The 26,382-nt window shown below is 45.6% G+C and overlaps 3 protein-coding genes across 6 annotated transcripts; all 3 read right to left on the bottom strand.

Annotated features, from left to right (window-relative positions):
* Window positions 1-233: 233 nt before the first annotated feature.
* LOC131902043 (uncharacterized) lies at window positions 234-2,726 on the bottom strand. 2 transcript variants are annotated; one of them, XM_059253088.1, is made up of 5 exons: window positions 2,594-2,726; window positions 2,214-2,395; window positions 1,566-1,613; window positions 934-1,115; window positions 234-688 (listed from the first exon to the last, which is right to left on the bottom strand). In XM_059253088.1, the coding sequence occupies exons 1-5, from the start codon at window positions 2,717-2,719 to the stop codon at window positions 354-356; spliced, it is 873 nt and encodes a 290-aa protein (XP_059109071.1). In that variant the 5' UTR covers window positions 2,720-2,726; the 3' UTR covers window positions 234-353. The 2 variants fall into 2 exon arrangements, with proteins under 2 accessions (XP_059109071.1, XP_059109073.1); XM_059253090.1 differs by having other exon boundaries at window positions 949-1,115.
* Window positions 2,727-10,456: 7,730 nt separating this feature from the next.
* LOC131902042 (uncharacterized) lies at window positions 10,457-12,949 on the bottom strand. 2 transcript variants are annotated; one of them, XM_059253086.1, is made up of 5 exons: window positions 12,817-12,949; window positions 12,437-12,618; window positions 11,789-11,836; window positions 11,157-11,338; window positions 10,457-10,911 (listed from the first exon to the last, which is right to left on the bottom strand). In XM_059253086.1, the coding sequence occupies exons 1-5, from the start codon at window positions 12,940-12,942 to the stop codon at window positions 10,577-10,579; spliced, it is 873 nt and encodes a 290-aa protein (XP_059109069.1). In that variant the 5' UTR covers window positions 12,943-12,949; the 3' UTR covers window positions 10,457-10,576. The 2 variants fall into 2 exon arrangements, with proteins under 2 accessions (XP_059109069.1, XP_059109070.1); XM_059253087.1 differs by having other exon boundaries at window positions 11,172-11,338.
* Window positions 12,950-20,713: 7,764 nt separating this feature from the next.
* Window positions 20,714-23,204, bottom strand: LOC131902045 (uncharacterized). 2 transcript variants are annotated; one of them, XM_059253093.1, is made up of 5 exons: window positions 23,072-23,204; window positions 22,692-22,873; window positions 22,046-22,093; window positions 21,414-21,595; window positions 20,714-21,168 (listed from the first exon to the last, which is right to left on the bottom strand). In XM_059253093.1, exons 1-5 carry the CDS (start codon window positions 23,195-23,197, stop codon window positions 20,834-20,836), a joined length of 873 nt encoding a protein of 290 aa, XP_059109076.1. In that variant the 5' UTR covers window positions 23,198-23,204; the 3' UTR covers window positions 20,714-20,833. The 2 variants fall into 2 exon arrangements, with proteins under 2 accessions (XP_059109076.1, XP_059109077.1); XM_059253094.1 differs by having other exon boundaries at window positions 21,429-21,595.
* Between the last annotated feature and the right edge of the window lie 3,178 nt (window positions 23,205-26,382).

Below are 26,382 nucleotides of genomic sequence, written 5' to 3'. Positions count from 1 at the left end.
AACACAACAATAAAAAGAATTAAGCATAATTAAAGGCAATATTAACATTGAAAAAAGTACTAAAGAAAATTAAAGGAAATATTAACAATGAAACCATTAATAAAAAAGAAATAAACAAAATTAAAGGTGATATTAACATGAAAACAATGAGAGAACTAGGCATACTTAATGTTTATTAATACATGTTAATATTGAAAAAACAAGGAAAAATAATGAAATATAATTAAAGGCAATATTAATATTAACTTTGAAAACAACAATAAAAAGTTTTAAACACAACGAAAGGAGATACTTTCTCTAAAGACGGGAAGGACAGCTGGTCCTGGGTGGAACTCGGCAGGTAATAAACAATCTCAATCTATGTCAACATCAGGCAGAGGGAAAAAGGGCTCTGGTGCACCCAGTTGCACAACAGAAACTAGAAAGAGCCGCCCAGCATCTGGAACATCTGCAGCCACTTCTAGAGGTGGCTGTGCATCAGTGGGCAGAGGCTGGTCTGAAGTTTGAAGTGGTACTGGTCCAGCTTCTGGCACGGTTGGTTCCCCAAGGGCCAGGTCTGTGTCATCTTGGGTTTTCAGAAATTCCCGGGGCTCTGCCACAGAAGTTGGTCCCACATGTAGAGTCTCCACCATCCCTAATGCATCCTGCATGGGTGCCTCTGTATTAACTTCCCTGAGGAGTCCATCATCTAAGGCAGAAAGAGATGAACCATTAGTGGAAGTGCCCTAGAAGTTTCCATGATGGGGTGAGCTTCCCAGAGATGGCCTTGCTGGTTACACAAGGTCTGTTCATGTCAGAAAATCCCCAGTCCCCTCTCCCCACAACAGGACATCTCACCCGACAGGTGTCCAGCTCTGGTTCCAGGCGGGATATCTGGACAATTCCCTGGTATAACCCATCATCGAAATTACCTCAGCCTTCCTAGGAACCTACCCCAGGCCTCCTCACCCATTTTACAGTCCTGCTCCTCCAGCGCCTCCCCTTGGAGAGTGAAGTCTTTTGCAGGCTCATCGGGCCATAGATATTTCACGAGCCTCTTGGCCACGGCAAGGTTTGGAGACCTGAAGTCCTGGGGTTGTTTTGACATCCATATCGACAGGAAGGATAACAAGGCACTGCAGGGAGGACCAGGTTGGAGGGAAGTAGAGTCAGAAGCCTGGCCTCACTTCACCAGCACAGCAGTGTCCCTTAGATGAGGAAAAGGCTGCCCAGCCCATGTGCTGCTGGGCATGGTGGTCAGGAGTGTAGAGCTGTATGGACAGGGCTCGAGACACTTTCTGTCCCTTGGAGGAGGGACTGGGCAGACTGGGCTGGGCTGTAGTGGGGATGGTTTCCCCTAGGGCCCTTTAGCTTCCGTCAATCCCTGTGCTCCTCAGGACCAAGGAGATCAATGGAGATTTATTTCTGTTTTTCTCCACCTGCACGTGAAGTCTCTGGTACCATCCCTCTAGTGGGAATCCCAAGAGCAGGGTGACTGGTAACAGCTCAGTCCTCAACCCTAGCCACCCCAGACATCCCACTGTGTAGAGGGGCTCTTACCTCCCTCGTCACCCAAGCCAACTCACTTCCTTTTTTCCTGATCCTCCATACAGTCTGGCTGCAAAGGTCCATACCTGTGGCATTTCATGAGGGTGTCACCACTAAGGCCATGTGTCCCCAACCCACCAAGGGATCTAGAAGGAGCTACATGAATCAGGTAGAGAAATAGAAGCCAGGAAGGGGATGAGGGTCCTCAGGGCTCCTTGCAATGTTCTGACTTCCATGGTTAGGGTCTGGGAAAGAGCCTCTGGTCACAGCTCTCAAGGATTGTCACACAATGGGTAACCTAAGCTTCTCCTTCTTGGTTTTTTTTTGTTGTTGTTGTTGTTGTTGTTGTTGTTACAGGATTTCTTGGGTGGCCCCAGGGACCCTTATCTGCTTCTGTTAGTCCCATCAAACCTAGATAGTGTCTAGAAGCTTTTATACAAATGGGAAAAAGGCTCTGTTCAAAGGATAAGAAAGGATAGTGTTTGACACTTCTTGGGAAAAGTGAATGACAATCTAGTGTTGTCTCCCCTACCCCTATCTCTGGCCATGTCATCTTGAAGGTCCAGGCCCAGGACCAATGATACAATAATACTTGTTCTGTGAGAGCATACAGTCCCAGAGAAGGGTAGAGACATTCTAAAACCAAACAGGAGGCTTGAGAGCCTGACTTGTGTGTAGCCACTCACGTGTCCATAATTAAGTCCAGCATCTCCCAGGTGGTCACAAACCTATGGTAGATAGTCAATATTATACCTATAAATAGGTAATTCCCATCCTTATAGGCTTTTGGTATATGATTGATAACGTCTTGCATATAGGTTGGGCTCCGTGGATCAAATATGGGGCCGTCTTCCTGAATCCTGTCATCCTGAGGAAAGACCAAGGAAGGAAGGAGGGTTTAAATGTGAAATCTCAGAGACAATAACAACCCATTACCACACACTGAAGTGAAAAGCGAGCATAAAAGACGTTTCTCAGTGTTCTCACAGGAACACAGACCCATTCAGGAACTGCAGTGGATCAGGGGGACCAAAAAGTCTCCTGGCTGCAGGCTGGCCTGTGTTACCTCATTTTTCCTACAGGAAAATAGACAGAGGTGTGCACAAATACTTCGCAGCACACGTCGGAACCGGCCAGGAAGCTTTGGTTTTTGGCGGCGTGAGCAACCAAAACACGTGAAGCAAGAGAACATCCTTGCTCTTCTAGTGCCTCCAGAGAAGTGAGTGAGTTGAGGCTGCTGTTGATGGCTGGTTACCTGGTAACCAGGAGCCTGAGTTTCATCTGTAATAATACTAAGGAAGTGAGGTCACTTTCTGGGGCCCTCCAGTCAGCACTTCCTCCACATAGGCTTTCTCTAGGGCTGACCAGGGCTGCCATCTTCTCTCCTGCCTTTCCATGTGTACAATGGGACACAGTGGTGTCCATATGCCCATGCCACACACTGACCTGGGAAGCCTGGCTCCAGCCAGACCCTCAACTTCAAGAAGGCAGAAGAGGTTTCCCAACCATTACCTCTATACCACATGCATTCCAGGAAAAAAGTAATTTTCTCTTAGGGTCTTCCCACTGTTCAAAACCTCCTCCCTGTAGATCATTCTGGTGTTGATTTCCTAGTGTGTCATCTTTTGTATATGATCACAGATTCCCTATACCTGAGAAACCCCATACCACTGTCACCAGAGGTGAAGGAACAAAAAGGCACTGTGCCCATGTCCTCATACCCACACAAGGGCACACAGAGGACCCACTTACAAAGTGCCTAGGTACATGTCAGTATAGAAAAGGCCATGCTTAGATGGCCTTAGGGATATTTAGGTTGAGGTTAGTGTTAGGGTAACAGACAGTAGCAAACTGTATGCGTTCATGTTTAATCGTGCTTTTCAATTATAGGTAGTTATGACTCATCATGTAGGTGCTGGGAGTGGAATCCAGGTCCTCCAGGAGGGCAGGCAGTGCTCTGAACTGCTGAGCCATCTCTCAGCCTCTCTCCTAACTTTTTGATTGTTTGCTTTTTTTTTTTGGTTTTTTCGAGACAGGGTTTCTCTGTGTAGCTTTGTGCCTTTCCTGGAACTCACTTGGTAGCCCAGGCTGGCCTCGAACTCACAGAGATCCGCCTGGCTCTGCCTCCCGAGTACTGGGATTACAGGCGTGCGCCGGCACCACCGCCCGGCATTATACTGAATGATTGTTTGCTTTTGAGACAGGGCTTCTCTGCTGTCCAGCATGGCCTCAACTCAGAGATCTGCCTGTCTCTACCTCCTGAGTTTTGGCCTTAAAAGCTACCATGTCTAGATTCCTTTCTCCTAAATTTTCACAACTTACTTCAATTACCTGAAATTTGAATCCTTCCTGATTCTATTTGGAAATCAAATGTCAGCAGCAGTAAATTTGCTGCCTTCATTTTAAATGCCCTTTTTTTTGTCCTGTCCCAGTTAAGTTGTTTGTGTGAAAAATGTGCAGTTGGGTTCCAGAGGGTGCTGGGGATCAGTTCCCCTGTGGTTTTTCCTGTTTGGAAAACAGTGTCCGGCTTGCCTCTGGATACAGAGTAACCATTCCTTGACCCCTGCTGTTAGAGGTGCATATAAGCCCATGTTGGTATGAATAAAGAGAGCTGCTTCCCTGACGAACTGAAACTGGGTGTCTAGAGTGCTGTTTAACCTCAGTGTCCTTCATCAGATTTCGTGCTCGAGCTGCACGTGTCGTGGCAAGTGGAGGTCCCACTGAGATCTGGAAAGGGGTAAGCGAACGAAGCTCACCCTAAAAGGAGGGGTAGAGGTCTGGAACAGCGACTGGAAGAGGCCAAATGGAAAGAAATGAAAGGTCAAGAATCCTATTTTCCCCATTTGCTAAACCACTTCTTAGGAAGGATCCACTGAGTCAAGTACACCTCACCTCTGCTCATGGTAAGCAAGCACTTGGAAACTAAGAGGGGTGACCCGCCATTTGGGGTTACACAGATAGTCCAGCCAGAGAGTTAAAAATGTCTGCACTGGGGGTGGGAAGTGGGTAGATGACCAGGACCCAGCAATAAGAACATTTCTCAAGGGTGCAGGAATTTCCCCCTGATTCCTCAATGGCTCTATTTATAAATGCCCACAGCCCAGGTCAGTGTGGGTCTCAGGAGAGGAGGCTGCAGTTGGCCCCGAAGGCTGGAGGGAGAGATGTTCCGCCTATTTATTTCTAAGCTGCTGTCGAGACGTTAAAACACCAAGACAAACTTCTCTTTCATAATAACTTTCTTAGGCTCGGTGCCAGGAAGCTTTCACTGCACTGCTTTATGCCACCAACAATGTCCCTGCTGTCCCCTCTCTTCCCACCAGATGAGACCAGCCTCCACCCACAGCCAGATGTTAGTGATGTGTGCCAAGACCTGGAGTAGCTGGGTACTCAGGGAGCAGGCATCACCCAAGGGTAAGCAGTAGAAAGAAGCATACAGCCTAGAATGGTGATTCTCAACCCATGGGTCACGACCCCTTCAAGGTACACCATCCCTTTCACAGGAGTTGCCTAAGACTATAAAAAAAACACAGATATTTACATTCCAGTTCATAGTAGTAGAAAACAAGATTACAGTTATGAAGTGGCAACAAAAATAATTGTATAGTTGCGGGGGGGGGCATTGTAAGGAACTGTATTAAAGGGTCACAGCATTAGGAATGTTGAGAACTACTGGCCTAGAACCTCTATACACACACACACACACACACACACACACACACACACACACACACACTAGAAGGAGGGATCTTTCCTCTCTCCGTCCCTTTCTTTTTCACACCAGGTCTTAGGAAGAGTGAGAGATACATGGAGGAAGAGGTGTTCAGGGCCAGTCAGCAAAAGCTAAGTGGCAGAACATGCAGAACTAGATACAACTTAACAAGCCTAGCCCTAGAAAACATTCTGGCTAGGCCTGGTCCTATCATCACACAGAAATCTGGAAATTATTAGATTAAACAAAATAGCCCAAATTCACAAAGACAAACATGATGTGTTCTCTCCAATATTTGGATCTTTGTATGTGTGTATTTATGTGGATGCTAGTGTTGGTATAGTTCATGAAACTAGAAAGGAAACCACAAGAGTGGAAAAAGAAGTTTTGAGAAGAGAAGAGTGAGGTGAAATAACGCACGTGACCTGAAAGGGCAAAGGGAACCACTGGGCATGGGAGGGGTCAAGGAGTGGAGAGACAGAGTGGAGAGGGAGAAGGATCGACGGAAGCAAATTATGTGATAAAATGTCATAATGAACCATATTGCTTTATATGCTTATATCAAAAAATTAAGAAGCTAGGGAAATGCCTCCGTTGGTAAAGTGCTTGCCATGCAAGTTTGAGGACCTGAGTTCAGATCCCCCACCCCTCCACAAAAAGCTAAGCATGGCAGTGAACACCTATAGTCCCAGCACCAAGGAGGAAAACACAGGAGGATTCCTGGGGTTCACTCACCAGTCAGACTAGCCACGAAGTGGGGTCAGTGAGAGAGACCTTGTCTCAAAAAATAAGATGGAAAGAGACTGTTATCAACCTCTGACCCACAAATACGCACGCACGCACGCACGCACACGCACACACACACACACACACACACGCGCACACATACACACTAAGTAAGCAGGGCTGAGGCTGAGGAGATGGCTCAGAGGTTAAGAGTGTTTATTGTGTGAGCATGAGGACTTGAGTCTGAATCCCCAGCACCCACAGGAAAAACTAAGAGTGGTTATGCATTTTTGTCGCCTCAACACTGTCTGTAGCTTCAACACCCACTGGGTGGGTGGAGAGAAAAAGATCTGGGCCTGCTGACCTGGCTTCTCCTTTCTTTCTACCCACACCCCACCCCTACCCCTTTTTAAAATACAGCATCCAGTGTAACCCAAACTGGCCTCAAACTCACTATGTATCAAAGGATGACCTTGAATTACTGATCCTTCCCCCTCCACCTCCCAAGTTCTGGGATTACAGCCATGCAATGCCACACCTGGTTTGTGTGGTTCTGGGGGTGGAAGGCAGGATTTCATGTATGCTGCACAGGCATTCGAGCATATAAAAGTTACGGTCCCCCGCTCACAAAATTACGTTTAATGACCTTTCTATGTGATTTTTAAATTTATATATTTTATATATTTATATATTTTATAAATTTATATATACTCGAGACTCATGTGAGCTAAAACTCTACCTACAGAAAATATTCAGTCACTGAGACCATCAGAGTTGTCTCTGTTTATAGAACGTCTGCCTTGGGCTGGGGAGATGGCTTAGGCGGCAAAATGCTTGCCGTGCATGCAAGAGGACCTGAGTTCATTTCCCCAGCACTGCACAGTTATGCAACCTTGGCACCGAATAATGGGAGCGCAGATTGTGAGTTCAAGGACAACCTGGGCTACATAGTGAGACTCCAGGCAAAAAAGTTTCTTCTCAAAGGCCTCTGGGCCTTGTTTTTCCTTCCAGCCATACCTCCCAGCACTACTTCTTCTCTGTAAATGGAAAAAGACTGGCTCTTCCTCCCTCCCCCACGTAGCCTCCACTGTGCGCCATGGAAATGTAGACGTTTATGAGTTGCCTTGCCTGGAAAAGGTAGTGACAGCAATTCTAGGATCCCTGCCAAGTTCCACCCTGAGTAGAAACTGTTGTCTTTTTTTCTCCAAAAATCTTCTCCAAGGTGACAAATGGGTCCTGTGGGAGGAGATAACCGGGAAAAGTGGAGGGTCTGACCACCTTGAGAGAAGTCCTTACAAAGAAAAAAAAAAAGCCAGACTCCATAGTGCAGGCTTATAATTCCAGCTCCTCAGGAGGTTGAACTGAAGAATCACAAGTTAAAGTCTAGCCTGGGCTACAGAGTGAGTTCAGTGCTTGCCTGAACAAATTAATGAGACCATTTATCAAAAAAAAAAAAAGTTAAAGTAAAAATCGGGCTGAGGATGTCACTCAATGATGGAGTGTTTACTGAGTATGTGTAAAGCTCTAGGTTCAACCCCTAATACTGAAATAAAGTATTGAGAAATAGACAATAGATGGATCCATAGGTGAGTGGTGGGCGGAAGAAAGGAGGGAAGGATAGATAATAGATAGATGTCAAAGATAGAAAGCTTTAATTGATAAATATGTAGATAGAGGATAGATTTAGATTATAAACTGATAGATGATGATAGATCATCTATGATAGATAGATGATAGATACTTGATAATAGATAGAAGATGAAAAGATAGATAATAGATGATAGGTAGGTAGATGATAGATAGATAGATAGATAGATAGATAGATAGATAGATAGATAGATAGATAACATCATTTTCAATGGACTAGTCCCTGGCTAGTGTCAGCTTTCAATGGTCCAGGAAAGAAATGCCCTTCTGTTGTACCCAGAGTCCCCCAAAGACCATCAAGAGACCGATCCAAATGCAAAAGCAAAGAGTTCTTATTTTAAACCTGGGTCTCTCCATCCATCTGACGCAGCAGCTGAGCAGAGAGACCCTGAGTAGCAATGGGGCAGGGTTTTTAAAATGGTTAGGGGAGGGGATCGGGGGAATTCCAACTCTGTATAGTTACAAGCTCAGGACTGGTGCTTACTTTTTTCTTACCCATTTTCTCTGACAATTAGACATCCCATTTCTTATCTGTAGGAAACTTGCTCCCTCTAACAGCTATGGTATATAATCTATCATATCCTTTAGGTGATGGCAGGAAATGTCTGGAACTCATTTTTTATGTAGCTCTTAATTGTCTGAGTCTAGGAGCAAGACATCCCTGGTGGGTTCCCAGGGCCTAAGGGTGGAGGGGCAGCACATCCCTGGTGGGGTTCCCAGGGCCTGCTGGCCCCTAGTCTGACCCTTCTCAAAGATGGCTGCAACCCTGTCATCTTCTCAGTTCTTAGTCACAGGGGTTTGAAATAGAAAACCATTGCTTACGCCATTTGCATTTGAGAACAAGTCAGTCTCCCGCCTAAGCCTCAGTGTCTTTGTCTATGAAAGGAAGGACAATAGTCTACTGAACTGTGCAAATGTCAGAGTTAAGAACCCTTGCAGAGGACCCAAGTTCAGTTCCCAGCACTTATTAAAGTGTGGCTCACAGCTGCCTCTAACTCCAGCTTCGTGAAATGTTGACTCAGCTACTGAAATGTTTGCCTTGCAAGCATGAGTTCAATACCCAAACTCACATTAAGAAAAGAAAAGGGGCTGGGCAGTGGTGGTGCAGGCCTTTAAGAGGCAGAAGCAAGCAGATCTCTGAGTATGCGGCCAGCTCTGGGCTCAGGGTTGGTGAGAATGGGGAGCACCATTATAGTTAAGTTGACATCATTTTTCTCTGCATGGCCCTGCAGACCATTTTGACAGAGCAGAAGCCCATGGAGAAAGTGAAGACCTCTGAGCTTGAGCCCTACTCTATCTGAACTCAGAATCTATGTCCCTAAGTGTTAGGGAGACCGCTGAGCAGAAGACTGCCAGTTCACAATCATATATTCCTCACCATTGTTGGTATTTGCCCTTTTTCTGCCACATGAGCTGCTTGCTTTTCCCTGCTTCTAAGACGGCCTTCAAGGGTTCTCCTTCCATGATCCACATGTTTGTCTCAGAGTTGCCATACACAGGTAGACATGAGTAAATTGTAGCACATGGGGAATAGACATGATGCCCCTGAACCATAACATGAGTAAACAAATTTTTATTAATATTAAAGTCTAAATAACAACCCACATTGAGAACACCATAAAAAGGAGTTAAACAGCTCTTTTTTTGTGGCACCTCCTAGGCGGTTGGCTGTGTCAAGATGAAGCTGAATGTCTCCTTCCCTGCCACCAGCTGTCAGAAACTCATTGAAGTGGATGATGAACACAAGCTTCGTATGTTCTGTGAGAAGCCCATGGCCACAGAAGTAGCTGCTGATGCTCTGGGTGAAGAGTGGAAGGGGTATGTGGTCCGAATCATTGGCAGGAATGAAAAAGTTTTCCCATGAAGCAAGGCATTTTGACCCATGGCAGCGTGCACCTGCTGTTGAGTAAGGGCCATTCTTGTTATAGACCAAGGAGAACGGAGAGAGGAAGCACAAGTCTGTTTGAGGATGCATCATGGAAGCCAATTTCAGTGTTCCTAATTTGGTTATTGGAAGAAGAAAAAAAAAAAAAAAAAAAAAGGAGAGGAGGATATTCCTGGATGGACAGATACTACTGTGCCTCGTCACTTGGGACCTTAAAGAGCTAGCAGAATCTGAAAGCTTTTTAATCTCTTTAAGGAAGATGATGTCCGCCAAAAATACATGGTCAGAAAGCCATTAAACCAAGAAAAAGCCCAGGACCAAAGCACTCAAGATTCAGCATCCTGTCACTCCTCATGTCCTGCAACACAAAGGCTGTCATATTGCTGCTCTAAAGAAACAACAGACAAAGGAAAACAAGGAGAAGGCTGCAGAATGTGATGAACTTTTGGCAAGAGAATGAAGGACGCCCAAGTAAAGCGCCAGGACCAGATCGCCAAGAGACGTAGGCTGTCCTCTCAGAGCTTTTACTTGTGAGTCTGAGTCCAGTCAGAAATAAGTCTTTAAGGGTAACAAAGAAATGATCATGCCCTAAAAAATTTAAACAAAATTCAAGGAGATACTAAAAATGAAAACAACAATAAAAAAAAATTAGACAAAATTTAAAGAGATATTGACAGTGAAAAGAATAATAAAAAGAATTAAACAAAATGAAAGGCAATATTAACAATGAACACAACAATAAAAAGAATTAAGCATAATTAAAGGCAATATTAACATTGAAAAAAGTACTAAAGAAAATTAAAGGAAATATTAACAATGAAACCATTAATAAAAAAGAAATAAACAAAATTAAAGGTGATATTAACATGAAAACAATGAGAGAACTAGGCATACTTAATGTTTATTAATACATGTTAATATTGAAAAAACAAGGAAAAATAATGAAATATAATTAAAGGCAATATTAATATTAACTTTGAAAACAACAATAAAAAGTTTTAAACACAACGAAAGGAGATACTTTCTCTAAAGACGGGAAGGACAGCTGGTCCTGGGTGGAACTCGGCAGGTAATAAACAATCTCAATCTATGTCAACATCAGGCAGAGGGAAAAAGGGCTCTGGTGCACCCAGTTGCACAACAGAAACTAGAAAGAGCCGCCCAGCATCTGGAACATCTGCAGCCACTTCTAGAGGTGGCTGTGCATCAGTGGGCAGAGGCTGGTCTGAAGTTTGAAGTGGTACTGGTCCAGCTTCTGGCACGGTTGGTTCCCCAAGGGCCAGGTCTGTGTCATCTTGGGTTTTCAGAAATTCCCGGGGCTCTGCCACAGAAGTTGGTCCCACATGTAGAGTCTCCACCATCCCTAATGCATCCTGCATGGGTGCCTCTGTATTAACTTCCCTGAGGAGTCCATCATCTAAGGCAGAAAGAGATGAACCATTAGTGGAAGTGCCCTAGAAGTTTCCATGATGGGGTGAGCTTCCCAGAGATGGCCTTGCTGGTTACACAAGGTCTGTTCATGTCAGAAAATCCCCAGTCCCCTCTCCCCACAACAGGACATCTCACCCGACAGGTGTCCAGCTCTGGTTCCAGGCGGGATATCTGGACAATTCCCTGGTATAACCCATCATCGAAATTACCTCAGCCTTCCTAGGAACCTACCCCAGGCCTCCTCACCCATTTTACAGTCCTGCTCCTCCAGCGCCTCCCCTTGGAGAGTGAAGTCTTTTGCAGGCTCATCGGGCCATAGATATTTCACGAGCCTCTTGGCCACGGCAAGGTTTGGAGACCTGAAGTCCTGGGGTTGTTTTGACATCCATATCGACAGGAAGGATAACAAGGCACTGCAGGGAGGACCAGGTTGGAGGGAAGTAGAGTCAGAAGCCTGGCCTCACTTCACCAGCACAGCAGTGTCCCTTAGATGAGGAAAAGGCTGCCCAGCCCATGTGCTGCTGGGCATGGTGGTCAGGAGTGTAGAGCTGTATGGACAGGGCTCGAGACACTTTCTGTCCCTTGGAGGAGGGACTGGGCAGACTGGGCTGGGCTGTAGTGGGGATGGTTTCCCCTAGGGCCCTTTAGCTTCCGTCAATCCCTGTGCTCCTCAGGACCAAGGAGATCAATGGAGATTTATTTCTGTTTTTCTCCACCTGCACGTGAAGTCTCTGGTACCATCCCTCTAGTGGGAATCCCAAGAGCAGGGTGACTGGTAACAGCTCAGTCCTCAACCCTAGCCACCCCAGACATCCCACTGTGTAGAGGGGCTCTTACCTCCCTCGTCACCCAAGCCAACTCACTTCCTTTTTTCCTGATCCTCCATACAGTCTGGCTGCAAAGGTCCATACCTGTGGCATTTCATGAGGGTGTCACCACTAAGGCCATGTGTCCCCAACCCACCAAGGGATCTAGAAGGAGCTACATGAATCAGGTAGAGAAATAGAAGCCAGGAAGGGGATGAGGGTCCTCAGGGCTCCTTGCAATGTTCTGACTTCCATGGTTAGGGTCTGGGAAAGAGCCTCTGGTCACAGCTCTCAAGGATTGTCACACAATGGGTAACCTAAGCTTCTCCTTCTTGGTTTTTTTTTGTTGTTGTTGTTGTTGTTGTTGTTGTTACAGGATTTCTTGGGTGGCCCCAGGGACCCTTATCTGCTTCTGTTAGTCCCATCAAACCTAGATAGTGTCTAGAAGCTTTTATACAAATGGGAAAAAGGCTCTGTTCAAAGGATAAGAAAGGATAGTGTTTGACACTTCTTGGGAAAAGTGAATGACAATCTAGTGTTGTCTCCCCTACCCCTATCTCTGGCCATGTCATCTTGAAGGTCCAGGCCCAGGACCAATGATACAATAATACTTGTTCTGTGAGAGCATACAGTCCCAGAGAAGGGTAGAGACATTCTAAAACCAAACAGGAGGCTTGAGAGCCTGACTTGTGTGTAGCCACTCACGTGTCCATAATTAAGTCCAGCATCTCCCAGGTGGTCACAAACCTATGGTAGATAGTCAATATTATACCTATAAATAGGTAATTCCCATCCTTATAGGCTTTTGGTATATGATTGATAACGTCTTGCATATAGGTTGGGCTCCGTGGATCAAATATGGGGCCGTCTTCCTGAATCCTGTCATCCTGAGGAAAGACCAAGGAAGGAAGGAGGGTTTAAATGTGAAATCTCAGAGACAATAACAACCCATTACCACACACTGAAGTGAAAAGCGAGCATAAAAGACGTTTCTCAGTGTTCTCACAGGAACACAGACCCATTCAGGAACTGCAGTGGATCAGGGGGACCAAAAAGTCTCCTGGCTGCAGGCTGGCCTGTGTTACCTCATTTTTCCTACAGGAAAATAGACAGAGGTGTGCACAAATACTTCGCAGCACACGTCGGAACCGGCCAGGAAGCTTTGGTTTTTGGCGGCGTGAGCAACCAAAACACGTGAAGCAAGAGAACATCCTTGCTCTTCTAGTGCCTCCAGAGAAGTGAGTGAGTTGAGGCTGCTGTTGATGGCTGGTTACCTGGTAACCAGGAGCCTGAGTTTCATCTGTAATAATACTAAGGAAGTGAGGTCACTTTCTGGGGCCCTCCAGTCAGCACTTCCTCCACATAGGCTTTCTCTAGGGCTGACCAGGGCTGCCATCTTCTCTCCTGCCTTTCCATGTGTACAATGGGACACAGTGGTGTCCATATGCCCATGCCACACACTGACCTGGGAAGCCTGGCTCCAGCCAGACCCTCAACTTCAAGAAGGCAGAAGAGGTTTCCCAACCATTACCTCTATACCACATGCATTCCAGGAAAAAAGTAATTTTCTCTTAGGGTCTTCCCACTGTTCAAAACCTCCTCCCTGTAGATCATTCTGGTGTTGATTTCCTAGTGTGTCATCTTTTGTATATGATCACAGATTCCCTATACCTGAGAAACCCCATACCACTGTCACCAGAGGTGAAGGAACAAAAAGGCACTGTGCCCATGTCCTCATACCCACACAAGGGCACACAGAGGACCCACTTACAAAGTGCCTAGGTACATGTCAGTATAGAAAAGGCCATGCTTAGATGGCCTTAGGGATATTTAGGTTGAGGTTAGTGTTAGGGTAACAGACAGTAGCAAACTGTATGCGTTCATGTTTAATCGTGCTTTTCAATTATAGGTAGTTATGACTCATCATGTAGGTGCTGGGAGTGGAATCCAGGTCCTCCAGGAGGGCAGGCAGTGCTCTGAACTGCTGAGCCATCTCTCAGCCTCTCTCCTAACTTTTTGATTGTTTGCTTTTTTTTTTTGGTTTTTTTTTTTTTTTTTTTTTTTTTGGTTTTTTCGAGACAGGGTTTCTCTGTGTAGCTTTGTGCCTTTCCTGGAACTCACTTGGTAGCCCAGGCTGGCCTCGAACTCACAGAGATCCGCCTGGCTCTGCCTCCCGAGTACTGGGATTACAGGCGTGCGCCGGCACCACCGCCCGGCATTATACTGAATGATTGTTTGCTTTTGAGACAGGGCTTCTCTGCTGTCCAGCATGGCCTCAACTCAGAGATCTGCCTGTCTCTACCTCCTGAGTTTTGGCCTTAAAAGCTACCATGTCTAGATTCCTTTCTCCTAAATTTTCACAACTTACTTCAATTACCTGAAATTTGAATCCTTCCTGATTCTATTTGGAAATCAAATGTCAGCAGCAGTAAATTTGCTGCCTTCATTTTAAATGCCCTTTTTTTTGTCCTGTCCCAGTTAAGTTGTTTGTGTGAAAAATGTGCAGTTGGGTTCCAGAGGGTGCTGGGGATCAGTTCCCCTGTGGTTTTTCCTGTTTGGAAAACAGTGTCCGGCTTGCCTCTGGATACAGAGTAACCATTCCTTGACCCCTGCTGTTAGAGGTGCATATAAGCCCATGTTGGTATGAATAAAGAGAGCTGCTTCCCTGACGAACTGAAACTGGGTGTCTAGAGTGCTGTTTAACCTCAGTGTCCTTCATCAGATTTCGTGCTCGAGCTGCACGTGTCGTGGCAAGTGGAGGTCCCACTGAGATCTGGAAAGGGGTAAGCGAACGAAGCTCACCCTAAAAGGAGGGGTAGAGGTCTGGAACAGCGACTGGAAGAGGCCAAATGGAAAGAAATGAAAGGTCAAGAATCCTATTTTCCCCATTTGCTAAACCACTTCTTAGAAAGGATCCACTGAGTCAAGTACACCTCACCTCTGCTCATGGTAAGCAAGCACTTGGAAACTAAGAGGGGTGATCCCGCCATTTGGGGTTACACAGATAGTCCAGCCAGAGAGTTAAAAATGTCTGCACTGGGGGTGGGAAGTGGGTAGATGACCAGGACCCAGCAATAAGAACATTTCTCAAGGGTGCAGGAATTTCCCCCTGATTCCTCAATGGCTCTATTTATAAATGCCCACAGCCCAGGTCAGTGTGGGTCTCAGGAGAGGAGGCTGCAGTTGGCCCCGAAGGCTGGAGGGAGAGATGTTCCGCCTATTTATTTCTAAGCTGCTGTCGAGACGTTAAAACACCAAGACAAACTTCTCTTTCATAATAACTTTCTTAGGCTCGGTGCCAGGAAGCTTTCACTGCACTGCTTTATGCCACCAACAATGTCCCTGCTGTCCCCTCTCTTCCCACCAGATGAGACCAGCCTCCACCCACAGCCAGATGTTAGTGATGTGTGCCAAGACCTGGAGTAGCTGGGTACTCAGGGAGCAGGCATCACCCAAGGGTAAGCAGTAGAAAGAAGCATACAGCCTAGAATGGTGATTCTCAACCCATGGGTCACGACCCCTTCAAGGTACACCATCCCTTTCACAGGAGTTGCCTAAGACTATAAAAACAACACAGATATTTACATTCCAGTTCATAGTAGTAGAAAACAAGATTACAGTTATGAAGTGGCAACAAAAATAATTGTATAGTTGCGGGGGGGGGGGCATTGTAAGGAACTGTATTAAAGGGTCACAGCATTAGGAATGTTGAGAACTACTGGCCTAGAACCTCTATACACACACACACACACACACACACACACACACACACACACACACACACTAGAAGGAGGGATCTTTCCTCTCTCCGTCCCTTTCTTTTTCACACCAGGTCTTAGGAAGAGTGAGAGATACATGGAGGAAGAGGTGTTCAGGGCCAGTCAGCAAAAGCTAAGTGGCAGAACATGCAGAACTAGATACAACTTAACAAGCCTAGCCCTAGAAAACATTCTGGCTAGGCCTGGTCCTATCATCACACAGAAATCTGGAAATTATTAGATTAAACAAAATAGCCCAAATTCACAAAGACAAACATGATGTGTTCTCTCCAATATTTGGATCTTTGTATGTGTGTATTTATGTGGATGCTAGTGTTGGTATAGTTCATGAAACTAGAAAGGAAACCACAAGAGTGGAAAAAGAAGTTTTGAGAAGAGAAGAGTGAGGTGAAATAACGCACGTGACCTGAAAGGGCAAAGGGAACCACTGGGCATGGGAGGGGTCAAGGAGTGGAGAGACAGAGTGGAGAGGGAGAAGGATCGACGGAAGCAAATTATGTGATAAAATGTCATAATGAACCATATTGCTTTATATGCTTATATCAAAAAATTAAGAAGCTAGGGAAATGCCTCCGTTGGTAAAGTGCTTGCCATGCAAGTTTGAGGACCTGAGTTCAGATCCCCCACCCCTCCACAAAAAGCTAAGCATGGCAGTGAACACCTATAGTCCCAGCACCAAGGAGGAAAACACAGGAGGATTCCTGGGGTTCACTCACCAGTCAGACTAGCCACGAAGTGGGGTCAGTGAGAGAGACCTTGTCTCAAAAAATAAGATGGAAAGGGACTGTTATCAACCTCTGACCCACAAATACGCACGCACGCACGCACGCACGCACACGCGCACACACACACACACACACACGCGCACACATACACACTAAGTAAGCAGGGCTGAGGCTGAGGAGATGGCTCAGAGGTTAAGAGTGTTTATTGTGTGAGCATGAGGACTTGAGTCTGAATCCCCAGCACCCACAGGAAAAACTAAGAGTGGTTATGCATTTTTGTCGCCTCAACACTGTCTGTAGCTTCAACACCCACTGGGTGGGTGGAGAGAAAAAGATCTGGGCCTGCTGACCTGGCTTCTCCTTTCTTTCTACCCACACCCCACCCCTACCCCTTTTTAAAATACAGCATCCAGTGTAACCCAAACTGGCCTCAAACTCACTATGTATCAAAGGATGACCTTGAATTACTGATCCTTCCCCCTCCACCTCCCAAGTTCTGGGATTACAGCCATGCAATGCCACACCTGGTTTGTGTGGTTCTGGGGGTGGAAGGCAGGATTTCATGTATGCTGCACAGGCATTCGAGCATATAAAAGTTACGGTCCCCCGCTCACAAAATTACGTTTAATGACCTTTCTATGTGATTTTTAAATTTATATATTTTATATATTTATATATTTTATAAATTTATATATACTCGAGACTCATGTGAGCTAAAACTCTACCTACAGAAAATATTCAGTCACTGAGACCATCAGAGTTGTCTCTGTTTATAGAACGTCTGCCTTGGGCTGGGGAGATGGCTTAGGCGGCAAAATGCTTGCCGTGCATGCAAGAGGACCTGAGTTCATTTCCCCAGCACTGCACAGTTATGCAACCTTGGCACCGAATAATGGGAGCGCAGATTGTGAGTTCAAGGACAACCTGGGCTACATAGTGAGACTCCAGGCAAAAAAGTTTCTTCTCAAAGGCCTCTGGGCCTTGTTTTTCCTTCCAGCCATACCTCCCAGCACTACTTCTTCTCTGTAAATGGAAAAAGACTGGCTCTTCCTCCCTCCCCCACGTAGCCTCCACTGTGCGCCATGGAAATGTAGACGTTTATGAGTTGCCTTGCCTGGAAAAGGTAGTGACAGCAATTCTAGGATCCCTGCCAAGTTCCACCCTGAGTAGAAACTGTTGTCTTTTTTTCTCCAAAAATCTTCTCCAAGGTGACAAATGGGTCCTGTGGGAGGAGATAACCGGGAAAAGTGGAGGGTCTGACCACCTTGAGAGAAGTCCTTACAAAGAAAAAAAAAAAGCCAGACTCCATAGTGCAGGCTTATAATTCCAGCTCCTCAGGAGGTTGAACTGAAGAATCACAAGTTAAAGTCTAGCCTGGGCTACAGAGTGAGTTCAGTGCTTGCCTGAACAAATTAATGAGACCATTTATCAAAAAAAAAAAAGTTAAAGTAAAAATCGGGCTGAGGATGTCACTCAATGATGGAGTGTTTACTGAGTATGTGTAAAGCTCTAGGTTCAACCCCTAATACTGAAATAAAGTATTGAGAAATAGACAATAGATGGATCCATAGGTGAGTGGTGGGCGGAAGAAAGGAGGGAAGGATAGATAATAGATAGATGTCAAAGATAGAAAGCTTTAATTGATAAATATGTAGATAGAGGATAGATTTAGATTATAAACTGATAGATGATGATAGATCATCTATGATAGATAGATGATAGATACTTGATAATAGATAGAAGATGAAAAGATAGATAATAGATGATAGGTAGGTAGATGATAGATAGATAGATAGATAGATAGATAGATAGATAGATAGATAGATAGATAACATCATTTTCAATGGACTAGTCCCTGGCTAGTGTCAGCTTTCAATGGTCCAGGAAAGAAATGCCCTTCTGTTGTACCCAGAGTCCCCCAAAGACCATCAAGAGACCGATCCAAATGCAAAAGCAAAGAGTTCTTATTTTAAACCTGGGTCTCTCCATCCATCTGACGCAGCAGCTGAGCAGAGAGACCCTGAGTAGCAATGGGGCAGGGTTTTTAAAATGGTTAGGGGAGGGGATCGGGGGAATTCCAACTCTGTATAGTTACAAGCTCAGGACTGGTGCTTACTTTTTTCTTACCCATTTTCTCTGACAATTAGACATCCCATTTCTTATCTGTAGGAAACTTGCTCCCTCTAACAGCTATGGTATATAATCTATCATATCCTTTAGGTGATGGCAGGAAATGTCTGGAACTCATTTTTTATGTAGCTCTTAATTGTCTGAGTCTAGGAGCAAGACATCCCTGGTGGGTTCCCAGGGCCTAAGGGTGGAGGGGCAGCACATCCCTGGTGGGGTTCCCAGGGCCTGCTGGCCCCTAGTCTGACCCTTCTCAAAGATGGCTGCAACCCTGTCATCTTCTCAGTTCTTAGTCACAGGGGTTTGAAATAGAAAACCATTGCTTACGCCATTTGCATTTGAGAACAAGTCAGTCTCCCGCCTAAGCCTCAGTGTCTTTGTCTATGAAAGGAAGGACAATAGTCTACTGAACTGTGCAAATGTCAGAGTTAAGAACCCTTGCAGAGGACCCAAGTTCAGTTCCCAGCACTTATTAAAGTGTGGCTCACAGCTGCCTCTAACTCCAGCTTCGTGAAATGTTGACTCAGCTACTGAAATGTTTGCCTTGCAAGCATGAGTTCAATACCCAAACTCACATTAAGAAAAGAAAAGGGGCTGGGCAGTGGTGGTGCAGGCCTTTAAGAGGCAGAAGCAAGCAGATCTCTGAGTATGCGGCCAGCTCTGGGCTCAGGGTTGGTGAGAATGGGGAGCACCATTATAGTTAAGTTGACATCATTTTTCTCTGCATGGCCCTGCAGACCATTTTGACAGAGCAGAAGCCCATGGAGAAAGTGAAGACCTCTGAGCTTGAGCCCTACTCTATCTGAACTCAGAATCTATGTCCCTAAGTGTTAGGGAGACCGCTGAGCAGAAGACTGCCAGTTCACAATCATATATTCCTCACCATTGTTGGTATTTGCCCTTTTTCTGCCACATGAGCTGCTTGCTTTTCCCTGCTTCTAAGACGGCCTTCAAGGGTTCTCCTTCCATGATCCACATGTTTGTCTCAGAGTTGCCATACACAGGTAGACATGAGTAAATTGTAGCACATGGGGAATAGACATGATGCCCCTGAACCATAACATGAGTAAACAAATTTTTATTAATATTAAAGTCTAAATAACAACCCACATTGAGAACACCATAAAAAGGAGTTAAACAGCTCTTTTTTTGTGGCACCTCCTAGGCGGTTGGCTGTGTCAAGATGAAGCTGAATGTCTCCTTCCCTGCCACCAGCTGTCAGAAACTCATTGAAGTGGATGATGAACACAAGCTTCGTATGTTCTGTGAGAAGCCCATGGCCACAGAAGTAGCTGCTGATGCTCTGGGTGAAGAGTGGAAGGGGTATGTGGTCCGAATCATTGGCAGGAATGAAAAAGTTTTCCCATGAAGCAAGGCATTTTGACCCATGGCAGCGTGCACCTGCTGTTGAGTAAGGGCCATTCTTGTTATAGACCAAGGAGAACGGAGAGAGGAAGCACAAGTCTGTTTGAGGATGCATCATGGAAGCCAATTTCAGTGTTCCTAATTTGGTTATTGGAAGAAGAAAAAAAAAAAAAAAAAAAAGGAGAGGAGGATATTCCTGGATGGACAGATACTACTGTGCCTCGTCACTTGGGACCTTAAAGAGCTAGCAGAATCTGAAAGCTTTTTAATCTCTTTAAGGAAGATGATGTCCGCCAAAAATACATGGTCAGAAAGCCATTAAACCAAGAAAAAGCCCAGGACCAAAGCACTCAAGATTCAGCATCCTGTCACTCCTCATGTCCTGCAACACAAAGGCTGTCATATTGCTGCTCTAAAGAAACAACAGACAAAGGAAAACAAGGAGAAGGCTGCAGAATGTGATGAACTTTTGGCAAGAGAATGAAGGACGCCCAAGTAAAGCGCCAGGACCAGATCGCCAAGAGACGTAGGCTGTCCTCTCAGAGCTTTTACTTGTGAGTCTGAGTCCAGTCAGAAATAAGTCTTTAAGGGTAACAAAGAAATGATCATGCCCTAAAAAATTTAAACAAAATTCAAGGAGATACTAAAAATGAAAACAACAATAAAAAAAAATTAGACAAAATTTAAAGAGATATTGACAGTGAAAAGAATAATAAAAAGAATTAAACAAAATGAAAGGCAATATTAACAATGAACACAACAATAAAAAGAATTAAGCATAATTAAAGGCAATATTAACATTGAAAAAAGTACTAAAGAAAATTAAAGGAAATATTAACAATGAAACCATTAATAAAAAAGAAATAAACAAAATTAAAGGTGATATTAACATGAAAACAATGAGAGAACTAGGCATACTTAATGTTTATTAATACATGTTAATATTGAAAAAACAAGGAAAAATAATGAAATATAATTAAAGGCAATATTAATATTAACTTTGAAAACAACAATAAAAAGTTTTAAACACAACGAAAGGAGATACTTTCTCTAAAGACGGGAAGGACAGCTGGTCCTGGGTGGAACTCGGCAGGTAATAAACAATCTCAATCTATGTCAACATCAGGCAGAGGGAAAAAGGGCTCTGGTGCACCCAGTTGCACAACAGAAACTAGAAAGAGCCGCCCAGCATCTGGAACATCTGCAGCCACTTCTAGAGGTGGCTGTGCATCAGTGGGCAGAGGCTGGTCTGAAGTTTGAAGTGGTACTGGTCCAGCTTCTGGCACGGTTGGTTCCCCAAGGGCCAGGTCTGTGTCATCTTGGGTTTTCAGAAATTCCCGGGGCTCTGCCACAGAAGTTGGTCCCACATGTAGAGTCTCCACCATCCCTAATGCATCCTGCATGGGTGCCTCTGTATTAACTTCCCTGAGGAGTCCATCATCTAAGGCAGAAAGAGATGAACCATTAGTGGAAGTGCCCTAGAAGTTTCCATGATGGGGTGAGCTTCCCAGAGATGGCCTTGCTGGTTACACAAGGTCTGTTCATGTCAGAAAATCCCCAGTCCCCTCTCCCCACAACAGGACATCTCACCCGACAGGTGTCCAGCTCTGGTTCCAGGCGGGATATCTGGACAATTCCCTGGTATAACCCATCATCGAAATTACCTCAGCCTTCCTAGGAACCTACCCCAGGCCTCCTCACCCATTTTACAGTCCTGCTCCTCCAGCGCCTCCCCTTGGAGAGTGAAGTCTTTTGCAGGCTCATCGGGCCATAGATATTTCACGAGCCTCTTGGCCACGGCAAGGTTTGGAGACCTGAAGTCCTGGGGTTGTTTTGACATCCATATCGACAGGAAGGATAACAAGGCACTGCAGGGAGGACCAGGTTGGAGGGAAGTAGAGTCAGAAGCCTGGCCTCACTTCACCAGCACAGCAGTGTCCCTTAGATGAGGAAAAGGCTGCCCAGCCCATGTGCTGCTGGGCATGGTGGTCAGGAGTGTAGAGCTGTATGGACAGGGCTCGAGACACTTTCTGTCCCTTGGAGGAGGGACTGGGCAGACTGGGCTGGGCTGTAGTGGGGATGGTTTCCCCTAGGGCCCTTTAGCTTCCGTCAATCCCTGTGCTCCTCAGGACCAAGGAGATCAATGGAGATTTATTTCTGTTTTTCTCCACCTGCACGTGAAGTCTCTGGTACCATCCCTCTAGTGGGAATCCCAAGAGCAGGGTGACTGGTAACAGCTCAGTCCTCAACCCTAGCCACCCCAGACATCCCACTGTGTAGAGGGGCTCTTACCTCCCTCGTCACCCAAGCCAACTCACTTCCTTTTTTCCTGATCCTCCATACAGTCTGGCTGCAAAGGTCCATACCTGTGGCATTTCATGAGGGTGTCACCACTAAGGCCATGTGTCCCCAACCCACCAAGGGATCTAGAAGGAGCTACATGAATCAGGTAGAGAAATAGAAGCCAGGAAGGGGATGAGGGTCCTCAGGGCTCCTTGCAATGTTCTGACTTCCATGGTTAGGGTCTGGGAAAGAGCCTCTGGTCACAGCTCTCAAGGATTGTCACACAATGGGTAACCTAAGCTTCTCCTTCTTGGTTTTGTTGTTGTTGTTGTTGTTGTTGTTGTTGTTACAGGATTTCTTGGGTGGCCCCAGGGACCCTTATCTGCTTCTGTTAGTCCCATCAAACCTAGATAGTGTCTAGAAGCTTTTATACAAATGGGAAAAAGGCTCTGTTCAAAGGATAAGAAAGGATAGTGTTTGACACTTCTTGGGAAAAGTGAATGACAATCTAGTGTTGTCTCCCCTACCCCTATCTCTGGCCATGTCATCTTGAAGGTCCAGGCCCAGGACCAATGATACAATAATACTTGTTCTGTGAGAGCATACAGTCCCAGAGAAGGGTAGAGACATTCTAAAACCAAACAGGAGGCTTGAGAGCCTGACTTGTGTGTAGCCACTCACGTGTCCATAATTAAGTCCAGCATCTCCCAGGTGGTCACAAACCTATGGTAGATAGTCAATATTATACCTATAAATAGGTAATTCCCATCCTTATAGGCTTTTGGTATATGATTGATAACGTCTTGCATATAGGTTGGGCTCCGTGGATCAAATATGGGGCCGTCTTCCTGAATCCTGTCATCCTGAGGAAAGACCAAGGAAGGAAGGAGGGTTTAAATGTGAAATCTCAGAGACAATAACAACCCATTACCACACACTGAAGTGAAAAGCGAGCATAAAAGACGTTTCTCAGTGTTCTCACAGGAACACAGACCCATTCAGGAACTGCAGTGGATCAGGGGGACCAAAAAGTCTCCTGGCTGCAGGCTGGCCTGTGTTACCTCATTTTTCCTACAGGAAAATAGACAGAGGTGTGCACAAATACTTCGCAGCACACGTCGGAACCGGCCAGGAAGCTTTGGTTTTTGGCGGCGTGAGCAACCAAAACACGTGAAGCAAGAGAACATCCTTGCTCTTCTAGTGCCTCCAGAGAAGTGAGTGAGTTGAGGCTGCTGTTGATGGCTGGTTACCTGGTAACCAGGAGCCTGAGTTTCATCTGTAATAATACTAAGGAAGTGAGGTCACTTTCTGGGGCCCTCCAGTCAGCACTTCCTCCACATAGGCTTTCTCTAGGGCTGACCAGGGCTGCCATCTTCTCTCCTGCCTTTCCATGTGTACAATGGGACACAGTGGTGTCCATATGCCCATGCCACACACTGACCTGGGAAGCCTGGCTCCAGCCAGACCCTCAACTTCAAGAAGGCAGAAGAGGGGGCTGGAGAGATGGCTCAGAGGTTAAGAGCACTGACTGCTCTTCCAGAGGTCCTGAGTTCAACTCCTAGCAACCACATGGTGGCTCACAACCACCTGTAATGAGATCTGGTGCCCTCTTCTGGTCATACATGTATACAAAATAAATAAATAAATCTTTAAAAAAAAAAAAAAAAAAAAAAAAGAAGGCAGAAGAGGTTTCCCAACCATTACCTCTATACCACATGCATTCCAGGAAAAAAGTAATTTTCTCTTAGGGTCTTCCCACTGTTCAAAACCTCCTCCCTGTAGATCATTCTGGTGTTGATTTCCTAGTGTGTCATCTTTTGTATATGATCACAGATTCCCTATACCTGAGAAACCCCATACCACTGTCACCAGAGGTGAAGGAACAAAAAGGCACTGTGCCCATGTCCTCATACCCACACAAGGGCACACAGAGGACCCACTTACAAAGTGCCTAGGTACATGTCAGTATAGAAAAGGCCATGCTTAGATGGCCTTAGGGATATTTAGGTTGAGGTTAGTGTTAGGGTAACAGACAGTAGCAAACTGTATGCGTTCATGTTTAATCGTGCTTTTCAATTATAGGTAGTTATGACTCATCATGTAGGTGCTGGGAGTGGAATCCAGGTCCTCCAGGAGGGCAGGCAGTGCTCTGAACTGCTGAGCCATCTCTCAGCCTCTCTCCTAACTTTTTGATTGTTTGCTTTTTTTTTTTGGTTTTTTCGAGACAGGGTTTCTCTGTGTAGCTTTGTGCCTTTCCTGGAACTCACTTGGTAGCCCAGGCTGGCCTCGAACTCACAGAGATCCGCCTGGCTCTGCCTCCCGAGTACTGGGATTACAGGCGTGCGCCGGCACCACCGCCCGGCATTATACTGAATGATTGTTTGCTTTTGAGACAGGGCTTCTCTGCTGTCCAGCATGGCCTCAACTCAGAGATCTGCCTGTCTCTACCTCCTGAGTTTTGGCCTTAAAAGCTACCATGTCTAGATTCCTTTCTCCTAAATTTTCACAACTTACTTCAATTACCTGAAATTTGAATCCTTCCTGATTCTATTTGGAAATCAAATGTCAGCAGCAGTAAATTTGCTGCCTTCATTTTAAATGCCCTTTTTTTTGTCCTGTCCCAGTTAAGTTGTTTGTGTGAAAAATGTGCAGTTGGGTTCCAGAGGGTGCTGGGGATCAGTTCCCCTGTGGTTTTTCCTGTTTGGAAAACAGTGTCCGGCTTGCCTCTGGATACAGAGTAACCATTCCTTGACCCCTGCTGTTAGAGGTGCATATAAGCCCATGTTGGTATGAATAAAGAGAGCTGCTTCCCTGACGAACTGAAACTGGGTGTCTAGAGTGCTGTTTAACCTCAGTGTCCTTCATCAGATTTCGTGCTCGAGCTGCACGTGTCGTGGCAAGTGGAGGTCCCACTGAGATCTGGAAAGGGGTAAGCGAACGAAGCTCACCCTAAAAGGAGGGGTAGAGGTCTGGAACAGCGACTGGAAGAGGCCAAATGGAAAGAAATGAAAGGTCAAGAATCCTATTTTCCCCATTTGCTAAACCACTTCTTAGGAAGGATCCACTGAGTCAAGTACACCTCACCTCTGCTCATGGTAAGCAAGCACTTGGAAACTAAGAGGGGTGACCCGCCATTTGGGGTTACACAGATAGTCCAGCCAGAGAGTTAAAAATGTCTGCACTGGGGGTGGGAAGTGGGTAGATGACCAGGACCCAGCAATAAGAACATTTCTCAAGGGTGCAGGAATTTCCCCCTGATTCCTCAATGGCTCTATTTATAAATGCCCACAGCCCAGGTCAGTGTGGGTCTCAGGAGAGGAGGCTGCAGTTGGCCCCGAAGGCTGGAGGGAGAGATGTTCCGCCTATTTATTTCTAAGCTGCTGTCGAGACGTTAAAACACCAAGACAAACTTCTCTTTCATAATAACTTTCTTAGGCTCGGTGCCAGGAAGCTTTCACTGCACTGCTTTATGCCACCAACAATGTCCCTGCTGTCCCCTCTCTTCCCACCAGATGAGACCAGCCTCCACCCACAGCCAGATGTTAGTGATGTGTGCCAAGACCTGGAGTAGCTGGGTACTCAGGGAGCAGGCATCACCCAAGGGTAAGCAGTAGAAAGAAGCATACAGCCTAGAATGGTGATTCTCAACCCATGGGTCACGACCCCTTCAAGGTACACCATCCCTTTCACAGGAGTTGCCTAAGACTATAAAAAAAACACAGATATTTACATTCCAGTTCATAGTAGTAGAAAACAAGATTACAGTTATGAAGTGGCAACAAAAATAATTGTATAGTTGCGGGGGGGGGCATTGTAAGGAACTGTATTAAAGGGTCACAGCATTAGGAATGTTGAGAACTACTGGCCTAGAACCTCTATACACACACACACACACACACACACACACACACACACACACACACACTAGAAGGAGGGATCTTTCCTCTCTCCGTCCCTTTCTTTTTCACACCAGGTCTTAGGAAGAGTGAGAGATACATGGAGGAAGAGGTGTTCAGGGCCAGTCAGCAAAAGCTAAGTGGCAGAACATGCAGAACTAGATACAACTTAACAAGCCTAGCCCTAGAAAACATTCTGGCTAGGCCTGGTCCTATCATCACACAGAAATCTGGAAATTATTAGATTAAACAAAATAGCCCAAATTCACAAAGACAAACATGATGTGTTCTCTCCAATATTTGGATCTTTGTATGTGTGTATTTATGTGGATGCTAGTGTTGGTATAGTTCATGAAACTAGAAAGGAAACCACAAGAGTGGAAAAAGAAGTTTTGAGAAGAGAAGAGTGAGGTGAAATAACGCACGTGACCTGAAAGGGCAAAGGGAACCACTGGGCATGGGAGGGGTCAAGGAGT

This window comes from Peromyscus eremicus, unplaced genomic scaffold (assembly GCF_949786415.1).
Source record: "Peromyscus eremicus unplaced genomic scaffold, PerEre_H2_v1 PerEre#2#unplaced_1518, whole genome shotgun sequence".
Lineage (NCBI taxonomy): Eukaryota > Metazoa > Chordata > Mammalia > Rodentia > Cricetidae > Peromyscus > Peromyscus eremicus.
This window is presented reverse-complemented; position numbering and strand designations above follow the sequence as displayed.